Source organism: Phaenicophaeus curvirostris, chromosome 3 (assembly GCF_032191515.1).
Source record: "Phaenicophaeus curvirostris isolate KB17595 chromosome 3, BPBGC_Pcur_1.0, whole genome shotgun sequence".
Lineage (NCBI taxonomy): Eukaryota > Metazoa > Chordata > Aves > Cuculiformes > Cuculidae > Phaenicophaeus > Phaenicophaeus curvirostris.
The window spans coordinates 89,732,355-89,748,918 of NC_091394.1; the positions used below are offsets into that span (position 1 = coordinate 89,732,355).

The 16,564-nt window shown below is 44.1% G+C and overlaps 1 protein-coding gene across 2 annotated transcripts in view; it reads right to left on the reverse strand.

Annotated features, from left to right (window-relative positions):
• Positions 1-15,621, reverse strand: part of ADCY8 (adenylate cyclase 8) — a 123,816-nt gene extending 108,195 nt beyond the window's left edge. For both annotated transcript variants that reach the window (XM_069854669.1, XM_069854668.1), the window contains exon 1: positions 14,687-15,621. In XM_069854669.1, the coding sequence (XP_069710770.1) occupies positions 14,687-15,613 (927 nt within the window). In that variant the 5' untranslated portion in view covers positions 15,614-15,621. The remainder of the gene's footprint in view (positions 1-14,686) is intronic.
• Between the last annotated feature and the right edge of the window lie 943 nt (positions 15,622-16,564).

Below are 16,564 nucleotides of genomic sequence, written 5' to 3' on the forward strand. Positions count from 1 at the left end.
CAGCTCAATTAATCATTATGTAAGCATAAGACTAATATATCCTTGCAACACACACACAATGTATTTGTATCATATATAACCTATGCCACACATTCTGGCCTTCTTTCTTGCCTTCTGGCACGTTCCTATGTATTATTTTCACAAAGAGTTTATAAAGCATGAAAACTCTAAGTCATGGGAATTATATTTTTAAGCAAAAAAATTAATAACAAAACTCCAGTCAGACCAAATAACTCCAAAGATAATATTACAAAAATAAATTTGAGAACAATGCCTGGAAACAGGCAAGAAAAATTTAGACAACCATAAAAGTTTTATAAAGGACTATCTTAAAAAATTTCTGTAATTAAAACCAAAAGCTCTGTGTGTGTGTTTTAAAATTTTCTGTTCTTGGCAGATTATATAAAACCCACAATCTTTACATTTTTTTCTTTCTCCACTTAATAGCAAAGAGATGCAACTACTGCATTTCTGGGCAGCTCAGCCTAGGTGTGCAAATGCCTTTCTCAGACTGGTTGATCTCTGATGGCATCTAAAAGGAAAAATGTGGCTAAATACAGAATTTAAGATTCAGAAGACACCTATAGCATGCGGGCAGCATATGGTAGCTCTCAACTCCCACATTCCACTGAGTTCAACTGGGAACTGAAATGGAAGGGTCGTTGCCACTCAGAGTTGCAAAACTCCTCCTCTGGGAGATAGAGGCTCCTGCTTACCTCAGTATTCAATAAAAACTCTTTGCTGGATAACAAGGACAGATGTTGCCAATCTGTAGGACTTACAGTTATGAAAGGTCCAGGCCTTGTAGGAACAGAGCAGTAGCATGGGATTTCGATGGGATCATACACACATTCCTGGAAAAATGCATCCTAAGCCATAAACTGTCAATGTGCACATCTTCAAAATTATTATAACAATAAAAAAAAAAAACCACAAGGATGACCTACTTCTGCCTACCACATTACTTTCAATAAGAACAAGAGCACCTGTATTTCACATGTGTGTTTTACACCATCCTCTACTCTGAACGTAAAACCCAGCAAGGATTTGCTAAGTACTCATTTTTCAAGACATTGCTGTATCTGGCAGAAGGAGAAATGTTTGCCTAAAAATCTGTCATTAAAAGACTCTCTATAGTTACTCTGAACTGCTGATACTGATTTTGTAGTCTAGAAATAAAGGCATTTTGCTGAAAGACTGAATTGCCCTTCACAACAAGAAAAACATGATTAAAATATCCTGACAAGGTCAGAGTTTATTGCCCTTGAAAAGAACATTAGCTGCCATGTTCCCTGAATTACAATTGTGTTCTGGTAAGGCCTCTTTCTTTATTGGAGAAGGAAGGAAATATTTTGTGGCTGTTTAAAACTAAAAGCCTGGTTCCCTGTTTTTGAGCAGGGTGGGATGCTCAGCCCTAGGGAAGGTGCTATGTTATTCCAGTAACAGAAAGCAGCCTTTGATCTAAAGGACCCATTGTGGGTCTTACACATGGAGAAACTTTGCAAGAGACAAAGTACCCCATGAGGCTTCCCAGTGTGGAAGGCTGATGTGGATATTTCCACTTTCTAACAATGCTCTATCTACTTACCAAGCATGAAGTAATTGCTACAATTACTCATGACACTGTATACCCATGTTGTTTCTGTTATTTTTGTGTGTACTATATGTATAAGAATAGTTTTAAAGCCAGATGTAGCTCCACAGATTTCAGAGACAATATCCATTTCTTTTAATGTACACAGTTGTTTTCATACTTTGCTTAGATTGGGAACCACCAGGAAAAATCTTATTCTTCTTAAGTAGCATATACATCACAAATCTGTATAATTATACGATTCTACAATAAAGATGGAACAGATCTATAATAAAGATGGTAGTCTGAATATATTTATATATGTATAATAAACACATATATATTTTTCATAAATAAAACAAATCAGACTACATTTATGACATAAGAGGAGGAAGATTGAAGGTCAAATAAAATGAGATGATTATGACCTGAAAACTATTTTTCACTGTGCAAAAATGGCCTTTCCTTATTCAGCAGATTCACTCTTTGCTGTTTCTTTGCCTTCAATGGGAATTTATTGACAGTGTAGTCCTTTAACCAGTGGTTAGCCTCTTGGAAGGTCTTCCTCTCCCTCTACTCTGCCCTAGTGAGGCCAAATCTGAAATACTGTGTCCAGTTCTGGGCTCCCCACCACAAGAAATAGAAGGAACTACTGGAGTGAGTCCATACACAAGGGCCACAAAGATGACCAAGGGACTGTAGCATCTCTCTTATGAGGAAAGGCTGACTAATCTCAGTCTATTTAGCCTGGAGAAGAGAAGACTAACAGGAGACCTTATCAATGCTTATGAATACCTAAGAGGCAGGTGGTGAGAGGGTAGATCCAGGCTCTTCTCAAGAGGGCCCAGCGACAGGAAAAGGGGCAGCAGTTACAAACAGGAACACAAGAAGTTCCACCTTAACATGAACACAAAACTTCTTTACAGTGAAGGTGACAGAGCACTGGATTATGGTGCATTTGCTTCAGGTTGGATTTGGAGATGTTATTTTTTTCTTTCAGATCCTCAGCAGATCTTTGGATCTGTGTACATGAAACAATACTTGTACTGATATCACAGAATCACAGAATATATGTGTTTGAGAGAGACTTGGGGAGATTTTGTAGTCAAACCTCCTTCCCCAAAGAAGGACCGCCTACAACAAGTTGTCTGGGGTCTTGTCCAGTCAGATTTTAAGTATTTCCAGGGATGAAGAGTCCATAACAACTCTGGGCAACCTGTTACAGTGTTCAATCACCCTTACAGTAAAAAAAGTTATTTTCATGTTTAAATGGATGTTACTGTGTTTCAGTTTGTGCCTATTGACTCTCCTCCTGTCACTAAGCACTGCTGAAAAGAATTTGGTTCTGGCTCCTTTACTACCCTTCATACATGCTAATACATACATGCTAATCACATTATACTCTTCCTCCCCCTCAACCTTTTCATTTACAGGCTGAACAGTCCCAGCTCTCTCAGTCTTTCCTCATTTGTCAGATGGCACTGCACAGCTATTCTCTGAACTCACTTTGAGATGTTCATGCCTCTCTTTTACTGGGTAGTCCAGCACTGGGCACAGAACTCCAGATGTGTTTCAGTAGGACCGAGAAGGAGGGAAGAATCACTTTGCTCCACGTGGTGGTAGTATTCTGATAGGAATGGTTTGACTCGATGATCTGATGGGTGTCTTCCAATCTGGTGATTCTATGATTCTATCCTTCCACGATTTGTGGGCCACAATGCTCATAGAAGGACTATGTGTTTATGAATTGGATTTTTAATCCTTTCTTTATTTGTAGGATGCTCTAACATTTTCTCTCCTTTTTTTTTTTGTCCGATATTCCTTGAATCATCATTATAAGGTAAAGGCCACTAAGGTCCAACTAAGCACCTTGCAATTCCTCAGCAAATATGCTACTGTTGAATCTGTATTGCGGTTAGCCAGAAGATGACAGTTTGATTTCCAGATTATAGTTTGAGCTTTCAATGATGGTAATTAGAAAAAATGTCTTTTAATTAATGGTGTGTGTACGTTCTGTTTTTAAATTGCACCCATAAGCTCTCCTTAGATATACACAAGCTTTAGGAACATAGTAAACATTTTGATTTGCAAATGTAATTACTAAAACTGAAATCAAGTTACAAAAAAAAGTATAAAGCCTGAAATTCCACAACGTTGTTTTAGCTGAGTATTTGTCTCCATCTAATACCAATATATGTAAATTTATGAAGTGTTTTGAACCTTTAGAAATTTAAATATGGGATGCTATCCAGTGTTATTAGATATAGTGATTGCTTTTTGATTTAAAAAAATCAGCTATGTCAAGTTTAATTACAGAAGTCTTGTGCTACACAAGAATCCAGAAGTGGTATCAAATACTCTTCATTCTTATATATTATTTAAAGATTTCTTTAATAAATGACATTTGAATAAACCATTTGTAAATTCTCTAAGGAAGTTAACATGTTTTGGTGTCATGTAAAACAATCTGGCCAGCATTGTGAGCTGCTTGAAGAGGAAAGAACAGCTATCCTAACAATCTTCTCCTACGTTAATGGCCTTAGGCCATCAACTAACTTAAACTTATACTCATCTTTAAGTGTATGAGTTCTTTTATTGACTTCAAAGTAATTAGCTTAATGTTAAGATGTATTCTTTTGCACTTCTTCAGAGTCACATTACCTCTGAGAGTCCTTTCTTGAAAGCTTTTAAATTTAATTGTATTTATTGTTGATGGGATTTGGAGTAACCAGGTGCTTACATTAGATATTCTGCTATAGAGGAATAGCAAAGAACAGTTTCTGTCGTCAGATAATACACATAACTATCCCTTAACAATAAGTAGGCACGAGTATGGTTTTACAGGAAAGAAAGTGATAAGTCATGGTAAAAATAATTTCTAAGCATGAAGAGCTGTTAAGCTTATAAGAAGGTTACTGGAGGCCCTAGCATCCTGTTCCATCACACGGAAAATGAGAACACTTCATGTGTTCTGCCATTTCTTGTAGCCTCTCAGGTGGCTAATGAAACATAGCAGATAAGAGCAATCACATTAGCACAAATGAAATACGTATAAAAAATTGTTCTTCTCTTCCCATTATTGTCAACAAGCTGCTGTTACTCTAGGGAGTGGGGAGAACATGGGAATTATCACAGCATCAGACAGAATGACATTTAGCTACATTCTGGAAATGTCAAAAAAAAAAAGTTTTTACAGTAACATCTTTGGGCAAGATTCATATTATTTCAGTTCTACCTCAGTCTCAAAGAACAATTTTCAATTTTTACTCTCAAGGACCTCCAGATCTTGGAGGGATCTACCAAAACTCTCTGTCCATTTTGAGATATGCTGCTCGCTTACTGTATGTGCTTAGAACCTTTATCAGCCTAACCAACTATACACCTTCATTGCAATTCAAAGCAGGACAAGCAGGCAGGGAAACTTCATTCCTGCAGTGCACTAAACAGCATCAAATAATGTCTTTGGAATGCAGTCATCTATGCTGCTGCATCACCAGAACAGTTCCAGGCACTGTTCCAGCTTTGGTAAACCAACCCTCCCTACACAATTCCAATACGTAGCTTGATCATCATCATAAACCTAGTTTTCTGACCACACTGACTGGATACAGGCACCCTGCTTGGGAAGGGTTAATACAGCCCTGGGGAGAGGGATGGATTGAATCCTGAAATGTGTCCTAACTTTGCCTGACCCTTTGTGCAGCACAGTTTTCAGCTGGAGTTGTTTAGCCTTGAGAAGAGGAGGCTGAGGGGAGACCTCATTGCTCTCTACAACTACCTGAAAGGAGGTTGTGGAGAGGAGGGTGTTGGTCTCTTCTCCCAAGTGACAGGGGACAGGACAAGAGGGAATAGCCTCAAGCTCCACCAGGGGAGGTTCAGGCTGGACATCAGGAAAAAATTTTTCACGGAAAGGGTCATTGGGCACTGGAACATGCTGCTCAGGAGGTGGTTGAGTCACCTTCCCTGGAGGTATTTAAAGGATGGGTGGATGAGGTGCTGAGGGGCATGGTTTAGTGATTGATAGGAATGGTTGGACTCTATGATCCTGGAGGTCTTTTCTAACCTAGTGATTCTGTGATTCTGTGACAGGACCGACAACGATCACCTAGTCCAAATGCCTGAGCAATTCCAGGCTAACCAAAAGTTAAAGCATGCAAGAACATTGTCCAAATGCCTCTTAAACCTTGTCAAGCTTGGGGAAATGACCACTTCTTTAGGAAGCCTTTTCCAGGGTTTGATTACCCTCTCAGTAAAGAAATGCTTCCTAATGTCCAGTCTAAACCTTCTCTGATGCATCTTTGCACCATTCCCCTGCATCGTATCACTGGATGACAGGGACAAGAGCTTAGCACTATTGTCTCCACTCCCTCTGTAGAGAAGCAACAAGGTTCTCCTCAACATCTTCTTCTCCAAATGATGTGAAACCAAGTCTTTTTTTTTAAAAAAAACAATGTTATATATAAACACTCCCACTGCATTCAGTGTACTCATTTTTTAACAAAAGACCTGCATGGCTGACAGAAGTCATTACAGTATTCCTCTTTTTATGCATCATGGAAGATGATGGACGTGTTTTGCACAAAAAATCTCAAAGCAATTGAATGTATTAGTCACATATTACAGCAACTGGGAAAGGCAAATTTTCAAATCAAATGAAGCACAGAAATATAAAGTGATGTGTGTGGGTCAGCACAGGCCAACGATAAATTTAGTGATGAGAGGGGAATGATCCTCGTTTCCAGTCCCTAGCTCAATTCTATGGTGAATATCACCCCTTCCTCTAAAAGTATACACATATCTGGCACATTAAATTACATCCATACTGAGCACATGTGGGATAATTCCTATCTCAATTATAGTGCTATCTAGCATGCTTATGAAGATTGTTAATGCCAATAAGCATTAGAGGCACTTTCACATATCATAAAGAGTCACAGGATAGAAGAATGTGTGTATCTTGATCTTGTACAATTATTTGAATAACTGTCATGAGATCTAAGTGATTTCTTTACATAAGATCCTTACTCCAGAGTTATAAAACACCAAGTGGACTGCATAATATCACATAGTACTGTGCTGATTGATTTTCCTGGTTATTATTATTTCTTATTTGCGCTGTGATGATACCTCTGCATTGATGGATGAGGCTCCTGCTGTGGCAGACCTAAAGCAAGCAGCATAGAGTAGATAACTCCATCTCTGAGTAGCTTCCAGGTAAACAAAAAGGCAGAGGTTGAACAAAGGAGAAATCATAAAGTGCCTGGAGATCAGATCCCTCTAAAGAAACAAATGGATTTTCCTAATTAGGATTCTACCACTGTTGAATGCTTCCACTGATTTCAGTAAAGAGAGATTCCTGCATCTTATTTTTAAGGGACTGTGTTGCTAAAACAAAGGAAAGTGACGATACAGAAAAATCCAAAACTGTAAAGTAATGATTAAATTAAAATTGAAAAAGAAAATTGACTAGGTAGAAGAATTAAATCATTAAACTCATTCAAATAGTCTTTCATTTATACCAGGGGCAACTGTTCTCTAGATTAAAACTAAGCATCGTATAAAATTATAACATGAACATCAGACTGTTTGGGAGATGTACAACTGAGGTTGTGAAAAAGAAATTAGCTTGGGTTGGTTTTGCTTTTTTTTCACACTGATGTGCTTCAGCTGTTTCTTAGACTGCAGCAATGGTTAATTAATGAACTCAGCAGCCTTCCTCACTCTCCTAGGGCTATCTGCGTGAAACCTTGCAGTAGAAGAAGCTGGCAAACGACAGAGCATCACTTCTTAAAGTAGTTGCTAATAAACAGAACTCGTATGAACAAATATTACACTTCCAGCCAATGGCTGCCTGGCTTTGCAGTTTGCCCTGTGTACATTTTCTGATGTTTTTTGTTCTAGATTAGGTGGCACCACAGTGGTATCTCTATCTGCAGACGTGGATGATAGCAGAAATAAGAGTAAAAGAGTCCACTCCAAGAGATTCCTGGAGGAGCTGGACATCCATGTCTGTATTCTCTTTCAGAAGACACGTGGATTCAGATCAATGTTTTCCCTATAGGGGGTCCTAAGAAGCGATCTTGGTTCACCTAAGGATCGTAATATCTGTAGGGTTTTTTTATATTACATTCTGTGTGCTTTAACTCAGGCTCCTAAATCAAGCTGTTGTGAGTCTCCAAGTCAGTCAGGCCCTAATAAGATCCCTTAATAATATTCTTTGTTCCAAGAAATATTAAGTACTCAGTATTACTTGCACTTGATCCCTTTTGACTAGCCAAGTTTCTTTTATTCCCAGTTTAAATGAGTGAATCTGGTACCAAAATGCCCAAGATTCACTGCACTACTAACTCAGCTATTTGCACTCGGCTCCTTCCCTGGGACAGATTGCCACTTTACAGACCCTTCCGCACTGGGGATGGGTACAAGCTGCACTACACCAAGAACAGAGCAAGTGAAACAGCGTTTGTCTCTGAAGGAAGGGCTAGATGAATAAGAAAAGGCCCAGAAACCACAGATCAAGGTCCTTGTGCACTTCATTTGCAGACACATGACTACTAGAGTCTAAGCTACAAGCCTATGTTGAATGCCATCATGCCCTTACAGGCCCTTATACAACATGCAGAAAAGATCTGGGGTCTCAGATTGACTATAAAGTAGCCAGTGTGATGAATGGGAAGAGAACTAGCTAGGAGGGAACTATGGCAGACAAGAGGTATGCCTTAAACCTTATACTTTTGTTTAAACACCGAACTGGGACTACCGATGTCTTTTAAAATAGCTGTATCTCTTCTGCATAGCAGCTTCAATGATTGAGAGGCTCATCCCTCATTCAGTTTCTTCTGCCTCCCTATGAAAGCCCTCCCCCTGGACTGTGTTTGCTTTTGAGGAGCTGGAGGGGCAGCAGATGAAGCGAGAGAGAAATTCTCTGAGGAAGCTCCACCGTGCTGAAAAAAGACATTCAAGATTTGATTTATCAGGTCAGAGAGAGGGGACCAGACCATACAGTCTGCTGCCCGGGACATGTGCTTGAGGGAATGACTTAATACCATTATATAAAACACTAAAATGTTCAGCAAGGACACCACTATGGATGAATTCCTTAATTGTTTGGATCAGTTGGTTAGAGTCAGGATTGGTCTTTTTTCTTTTTTCTCTTTTTTTTCTTTTTTTTTCTTTTTTTTTTTTCCCTAGTGGATCTTAACTTGTCTTCCCAGAAGAACGGCTGTACAAGGAATGAGGGAAGGTTTGCTTTTGAAACTCTCTGGTGAAGTAACAGTAGTGAATTTCAATCTCCTCCAGGGAAAAAGGGATTTAAAATTCTATCTGCCACTGCCTAGGAACATCTTTATCACTGCATTCATTACACAGAGGAAGAACACAGCCCCTTCAATTCTGGCTTTGACATTAGGCAGGAACATGGAGTGTCATACAACACCAAAATGTGTTCCCACTAGGAAAGTATTTGGATTCTGGCTAGGCCGAACAGTAACTTTAGCATTGAGTCATTGAGGGACTTCATGGAATGCTCTGAAACAGAAGTGCAGTGGAGTGCAAGAAGACTGCACTTAAAGGAATGTGATGTTAGCAAGATGTCTGCAGGGATGGGGTGTTAGGCAGCAGTGGAGCACGTGGGTTTGGGTTTGCAGTTTCCATCAGCCCAAGCATCACATTAAAAGCTGAATTCCAATCTGTTTACTAAATTCACCCTTTACATGAAACACTCCAGTTTTTCTTCTGCTTAGCCAAATATTCTGGAAATAAGGAAAAATGGAAGAAGGAGGCCTTCCACACTCACCTGTTCTGCTCTCTGGAAGAAGAATCTATTAGACAGTTCTAGTTTGGGACTCTTATATTTCCTGTTCAGATCATATAATTGACTGGGTTGAGAAGTGCAGTAAGAGGATGGACTGGAGAAGTTTATCCCCTTCAGTCTTTTGTGCAGGCTAATAAAGATCTTTCCAGCACAGTCGGCTGTTAACTGTCAGCTGTAAGTGCGCTGCTCCAGTATGTCATTATTTTGCATTAGATGCTGCTATTTTAGAGCATATTTCTCTTTCTAGGCCATGAGAAACAACAAGCAAGCAATAAAGAAAAATTTAAGCACAACCCAGAAGTGTCTTGACAGCATAAAATTGTCACATCAAATCTAGCAAAGTAACTCTCACTGAGAACACTGAGTGATCTAACTTGTAGGTTGAAACTCGCTGACAAAAGCAGGTTTCATTCATGCTTCTGCCTTCATTTTGAAGGAACTCTCTGAAGGTAATTGATTATAAAATTGTAAATATAACTGAGACATTTGCCCTACTTAGTACAATAATGATGCAGATGCTTCAGAGAAATTCTAACCTATCCAATTCTAATCTAATTATGCTATGACCCAGTGATACTGGTCAGGTGATACTAGAGGATATAAAAGGAAACAAGATCATAATCCAGTCTAAAATCACACTGTTAGGTTACAAGTCACCCACAATGGACTATGGCAGAAAAAGAAACAGCAATGCTATGAAAGCAGCCATAGGGATAAAAGTGGAGTGTTTTGATTCAGATTCTCAAACGGTAGCCAACTTTGAAATATCTCTATACCTTACAGGTTTAACAGACACTACACTAGCATTGGGCAAAAAAATTGGAAGAGATGAGTGTGTTTTGTACCTACTTGTATACTGATATCTACAATCAGATTTTGGAAAACACATAGTTGAAATATGCACATAAAACCCGTCTGTTGCCATTGAATAATTATACTGATTTGTTTCTATAGGACTCCTTGTGTCTTCATGAATTCTCCCTTTTTCTCTATTAATAACCCTGAGAGAGGGTTTTGGGAAAAAAAATAAATCCAAGGAAGCAAAATTGCTCTATTAATTCACAGAACTGTCTAAACTTGGAAAGACAGATGCTAACAGGGGGAAAAAGAATGAGATTCCATAATTTCGATATTACGATTTCAAGGTTATTTCTAAATCTAGTTTAAAAGTTTGGTTTAACTTGATCCTTCAAGGCATCCATTATGCAGGTGACCTACTCACAAGAGTGGGCTTACTGACTCCAGTGGTATTTACTCATGAGTGAAGAGTGCACAGGCAGAGGATTAAAACCCAGAGTACGTATGTAGCTTACATAATTCCAAGCCTGTCAAAATTCATATCTATATTATCATCTGTCTATGTTACATAACACTATGGAGCTCTGAAGGGTTTGTTCTTCCCCATATGTCTGAAACATATATATAGTCTTAGAAATTTGGATTGTATCATATTATAACCATGGAAAACTGTAAGAATGAATCTAATACAAATGAAGCTTTTGTTTTGGGGAACATCAGGGGCAAACATCACCCCCAGCATGGTACCCGACCAGGCACAGAAATCAACGCACTTTACTTGCATACCAGTGAGATCTTGCAATTCTTATTTGTTTCCTGATAAAATCTTTAGTCAAATCCGTATCAGTGTTGCCTTTTCTTAAATCATGGCTGTAGTCCTTTTCTAGCAGGCTCTCATCTGGCTGAGCAGCAGCACATAGCTTATCATTTCAGTTGGGGTCAGTTGGTTTAAAGGTAGTCACAGAATCACAGAATCACAGAATAACCAGGTTGGAAGAGACCCACCGGATCATCGAGTCCAACCGTTCCTGTCAAACACTAAACCATATCCCTCAGCACCTCGTCCACCCGTCCCTTAAACACCTCCAGGGAAGGCGAGTCAACCACCTCCCTGGGCAGCCTGTTCCAGTGCCCAATGACCCTTTCTGTAAAGAATTTTTTCCTAACGTCCAGCCTAAAACGTCCAGCCTAGTTGTACATCCCCAGAAGCTTTGAGCACTTGGCAGGATTCAAACTAGTGAGTTAACACTTGTTTTAGTGAGTGTGTGTCTTCTTTTTAAGATCTAATCTCAAGACAGTCTTTCTCCTTCACCTTTACAGAGGATATTGGTTCAAATTAATTTTAGAGATGCAAGGGAAGAAAAATCACATGACCTTTTAAGTGTTATTGCAATTAAAAAATGGTGAACAGTGGGCATTATTTGTACCCATCGTAATGCATACTTTGTTAACTTCAACAAAAACCTGAATCAGGCAATAGCACTGCATGTCTGTGTTCAGCATTACTACTTAATTAAACTTGTAAACATCTTTATCAATGAAAACTAGGATTAATTAAGAGATTAAGCAAAAACAGATCACAACACTTGATTTTCCTCTTGTATAAACTGTTGCAACTCTACAAGTTTAGACAGACTTGTAACTGATTTCTATGAGTGTGACTGGGAAGAGGATCGGAACCAGGGTCCCAATGGATACTATGGGTACATTAATAAACTGACTCCAGGGTAGACAATTCTTTCTGTTCAGAATTGAATTAAGTACTTTTCATGCATGAAAGCTTGGTCTCATCGAAAACATTGAAAAACCCATTATCTGTACCAAAATCAGAGTTCTACCCTCAGTTTTTTCTTTCATCGTATACTTTATTTCCTGGTTTTGGTACACTGTAAGCATTTCTCTGCACCCTGAGGCATAGCAAGATGGTCACAGGTATTGCTACATAACCAGATAGTTCATTTAGGCACCCCTAGTTAATAATCAGACAGTTCATTAAGGCACCCCTGAAGGGAAGATGCAGTATTTTACCTGGAGAAATGAGCCCTGGGGTTAAAGACAGTGCTTTGCCTGCAAGGTCAAGAAATCTGTGCTGTCTGAAAGATTTCCTATACAACCTTGTTGACACAGTCATCTAAGTTCTTCACGTTCACCTGTAAAATAATAGTTATATACCTTTCACCAGCCATGAAAGCTCTCATTGTCTAAACACCTGAAAGCGCTCTGCAATTCTCTAGAAAAAAAAATAATAAAGGAATGGTGCGACACTACAAAGTAATTAAGCAGGTCTCCTCCTCTCCCTGTGCACCCGCTCCAGCTCCCTCAAAGCCCCGGGGGTGCCCGGTGAGGACTCAGCGCTGGAGACGGGAGGCGCGGCGGGGGCGCAGGGGCAGCTCCCGCCGGGGCCGCTGGAGGGAGCCCCCGCGCCGCGTAGCAGCTGCGCAGCGGCCGCGCAGCGCCTCGGCGGTTTCAGCACCGCGCCCGCGGACAGCGCCGCGGCGGTTTCAGCACCGCGCCCGCGGACAGCGCCGCGGAGGGAGCGGGGCGGGCGGGGAGCGGCGGCCGCGCTGGGGGCGCTGGGGCTGGGGGCGGAGGCAGCGGCTCCTCGCCCCTCTCCGAGGTCGCCCTGGAATCGGAGTGGCGAGCGAAACCCCGCGGAGGAGAAGGTTCTGGCCTCTCCCAGAGGGGGTTGGAGGCAAAGTGCTGAAGCGGCGCGTAGTTAGGCGGCTTTAAGCGGGCTCTGGGGAGGAGGGACCCGGTGTGAATCGACACCGACGGGTGGCGGATCCTGGTAAGGCGACTTATCTACGTAGTTCATGAAGGCAGTCATCTGGCTGGGAATTGTCATTCACACAACTAGCAAGGTACCAGGCTGCAAAATGAAGATATGAATATCTCTCCTGAGAAATGTCTGTGTTAAGAATGTCTGTGGGGAAATGTGTGTGTACTGGCTAAACAGCTGTGATACCTGAGCATAATGAGATAGGAGTGCATTACTCATAGCTCTGGGATAGAACATGGAAGTAAATTAAGAAATCAACATAACTCACACAGCTTTTGACCCAGCACCAATAGCACCAGCAGTGCATGGGAGTGGGACATGGCACACATCTGCAGTTCATTCATCAGCACATTACTAAGAACAACTCTGAGCAATCTAATTGTCTCACGTCTATAGGACTCCCTGAGGCAAAACACACTGGGGCAGCTTTTCCAGAAACAGTGTGAGCTTGGCCACTGGGAAGCAAAGCCAGGCAGCCCACAGCTAACAAGTACATGGAGGAAAAAGATGGACAGGGGTGGGCAGGGGTTTCAGAAGGACCAGGATCTGAGGGCGGTAGATGTGTTCCAAGGACCATCATCATCAAAACTTCCAGGTGCAAGGTCAGCCACTTTGCAGCTGTGCATCCCACCATTCACATAAGCAAGATGCCACCAGCGACACATTCTTCTGCACGCCCCATCCTTTGGGGATTATTCTGCGCTACCTCTACCCCCTCCTCCCTGACACCCCAGAGATAGCCAAATGGAGATGATAATCTGCTGTGAAATATCGGTAGCACAGAGCTCTGACAGACTCAGGGAGAGAAAAGGGAGCAGCAAGAATACCCAGGATTAAGTTGCCCTAGAAATACACTGTTTTCTTGCCTTGCAGGGATGTTGGGAGTTTCGTGCATTCTCACTCTCACATGGAAGAAGCCAGGTGAGTGTGAAGTCGGGTTAGTCCTGGCTTTAACTCCTCAGACCCATATTGTGCCCAGTGCCTTTCAGTGGTTTGCATTGCACCACCACTCCCCCATGTAGCCAGTACTCTGTCCTAGACATCACTTATAAGGATGCAGCACATCAATGTTTGCTCCGTGACCACCAGCAGAAAAGGCTTCTTGCTGCCCTCCAGAGACAGTCTAGAATCTCACATGACACCTCTAAGGGGAGCTTTCCCAAGATTTTACTGGGGCACTGCTTTGCTCTCCTGGAAAAAAGAGCAGCACGCTTTGCTCATTTTGCTATAGCCCAGATCAAGATGTGCTGCACGTATGAAAGTATCAGTCCTTCCAGCAGATCCAGAGTTAAAAGACCTGAGCAAGTAAAATGAGGGATGAGCAGTGGGAGAGTTTGTCTAAGACAGAGTCACCTTATGTCATGAACCACTGGCAGAAGTAAGGGAGAGGAATGACAAATGACCTATCCTCCTCACTTATCGCAGGAGCTGCTCTCCCCAAAGATATTTCAAGAGGTAACAGTGAAGTGGGTGTATGAGGAGAGGGGATAGAGTGGTCAGAATGTGTCCGAGTGTGAGATGAAACCTTGGATAGGAAGTGGGGGACTGAGAAGCAGGGGGAGGGAGGTTGCATTGTGCCTACGGTCTCCCCTCCAGATAACGAACCTCTGAGCACCTGATTAAAAGGGAGATGACCTCTTGGGACACCCCACACCTCCTCTCACCCAGAGTGATGGATGAAGAGGAGGGTTCCCACCTTCCCACCCTTTCCTCATCACATTACCTGGTTAAGGGAAGTCACAGCCAACCTTGGGATAACCAGCTGCATGACGAGTTGCAAGACAGAGGTGACCAGCCCAGCTAGGATGGCCCAGGTTAGTGGCAGTGGGAGCATGCTGTAGGTTGCAAAAAGCGTGAAGAGCACATAGCCAATGCCGTCCCCAAGGAGGCCAAAGCCCAGGCCAGCTGCAAGGATCTGCGTGGCCATGGCCACCCAAGTGACCACACCACTGTACTGCAGGTAGGTGTACGAGGTCGTGTCCTTCCTGACCACCACTAAGGCACAGATCACCACCTCGATGCCCGTGAAGAAGCCCAAGAGAATGCCCTTAATGGGGTCCATGGGAGCAGAGGCCAGGGTCAAGTGGAGGAACAGCAAGGTCAGCTTGGTCAGCACGTCCAGGATGTTCATGACCACCTCAGATTTGCGCCGCTGGCCCAAGAAGTAGCGTTGGTAAAGGCGCTCCAAGTCCCGAGACTTGAAGGAGTTGCGGAGCGTGGGGAAGATCACCCCGCGGTAGGTATAGCCCCAGTTGAGGAAGAAGTCGGAGTTGCTGGGGGCACAGTCTAGGGGCAGAAAGCCCAGGTCCCCACTGCTGCTCGTGCGCTCCGGGAAGACTTTGGTGCCCCCGTTGTTGTGGCGATCGCCGCCCAGACTCCGTCCGGCCGACTGTCGCCGGAGGTGGTGGTGGTGCAGCGGGTGCGGGTGGTGGTTGGGGCAGCAGGTCTCCTCGGAGCTGAAGCCCTTGACCCCGCCGCTGCTGCTGCCGCCGCTGCTGCTGCTGTGCTCCTGGATGAAGCGCTGCTCGGTGATGTGGCGCACGGCCGTCTGCCACAGCAGGCGCTGGGGTCTGCCGCTGCCGGGGGGGGTCCTGTTGATGGTGTAAAGTTCATCGCTGTCGCTCAGGCACCGCACCTCCGAGAGCTCCATGGTGGGGACTGGCGGGGGGGCAGAGCACCGGCGGGGGGGCGGGGGGGGGGGGCGCGCGGGGGGACGGGGACACACGGTCTTCGGGAAGGGGAGCGGAGGGAGGGAGGGATGGAGCCTCGGGAGAGGAGGGAGGGGATGGAGAAGGGCGGGTGGGGGGGATCACATGTAGAGGCAGGTCCCTGGGTCCGATGGCTCGGCTGGCGGCGGGGTCGTTTTGGGGTCCGGGGGGGCTGCCCCGGCTCAGCGCAGGCGGCCCTCGCCCCCCGCCCGCGGCGCCCCGCGGAGCCGCATCCCGCGGAGCCCGGCTGCGGCGAGGGGAAGGAGCCGAGCGGGTCCGGAGAGGAGGAGGAGGAGGAGGGAGGAGCGGAGCATCTACGGGAGCGGCCCCGCTGCCCGGCGGGCGATCCTCGGCCCCATCCGGAGGCTGGAGGCGCGGAGAGGGTGGGGGGAGCCGCCTTTGCGGAGAGCCGTTCACAGCCTCCTCTCTCCGCGGTTCCCGGGGCTCCGCTCCGAGGTCTGGACCCCGGGAACTGCCGTAATCCCCGCGGTCAGCCCTGCGAGCTCGGGCGGGAGGGGAGAGGAGGCATCCTCGGTCACGGCGTCGGAGCCGCCGGCCGGGGGCTGCCCGCCCGCACCCCCCCGGCGGCGGGACATGCCCCGGCTACGGGGCTCCGCTGCCCGGAGCGGGCTCGGGGCTGCCATCCATCGCAGCCGCTCGGCTTCCTTGTCAGCAAGAAAGAAAAAAAGGAGGGAAATAAAGAAAGAGAGGAGAATTAAAAAAAAAATCCCACCAAAACCTAAGCCTTAAAAAAAAAAAAAAAAAGCGAAAGAGCGGGGAAAGAAAATCCCGCCCTAAACTCAAAGCGCTAGGAAGACCGCTGGGAGCATCCCAACTTCTCGTCGGGCTGGGGCTGGGGGAGCTGCGGCTGCAAGGCTCCCCTCGGCAGGGGA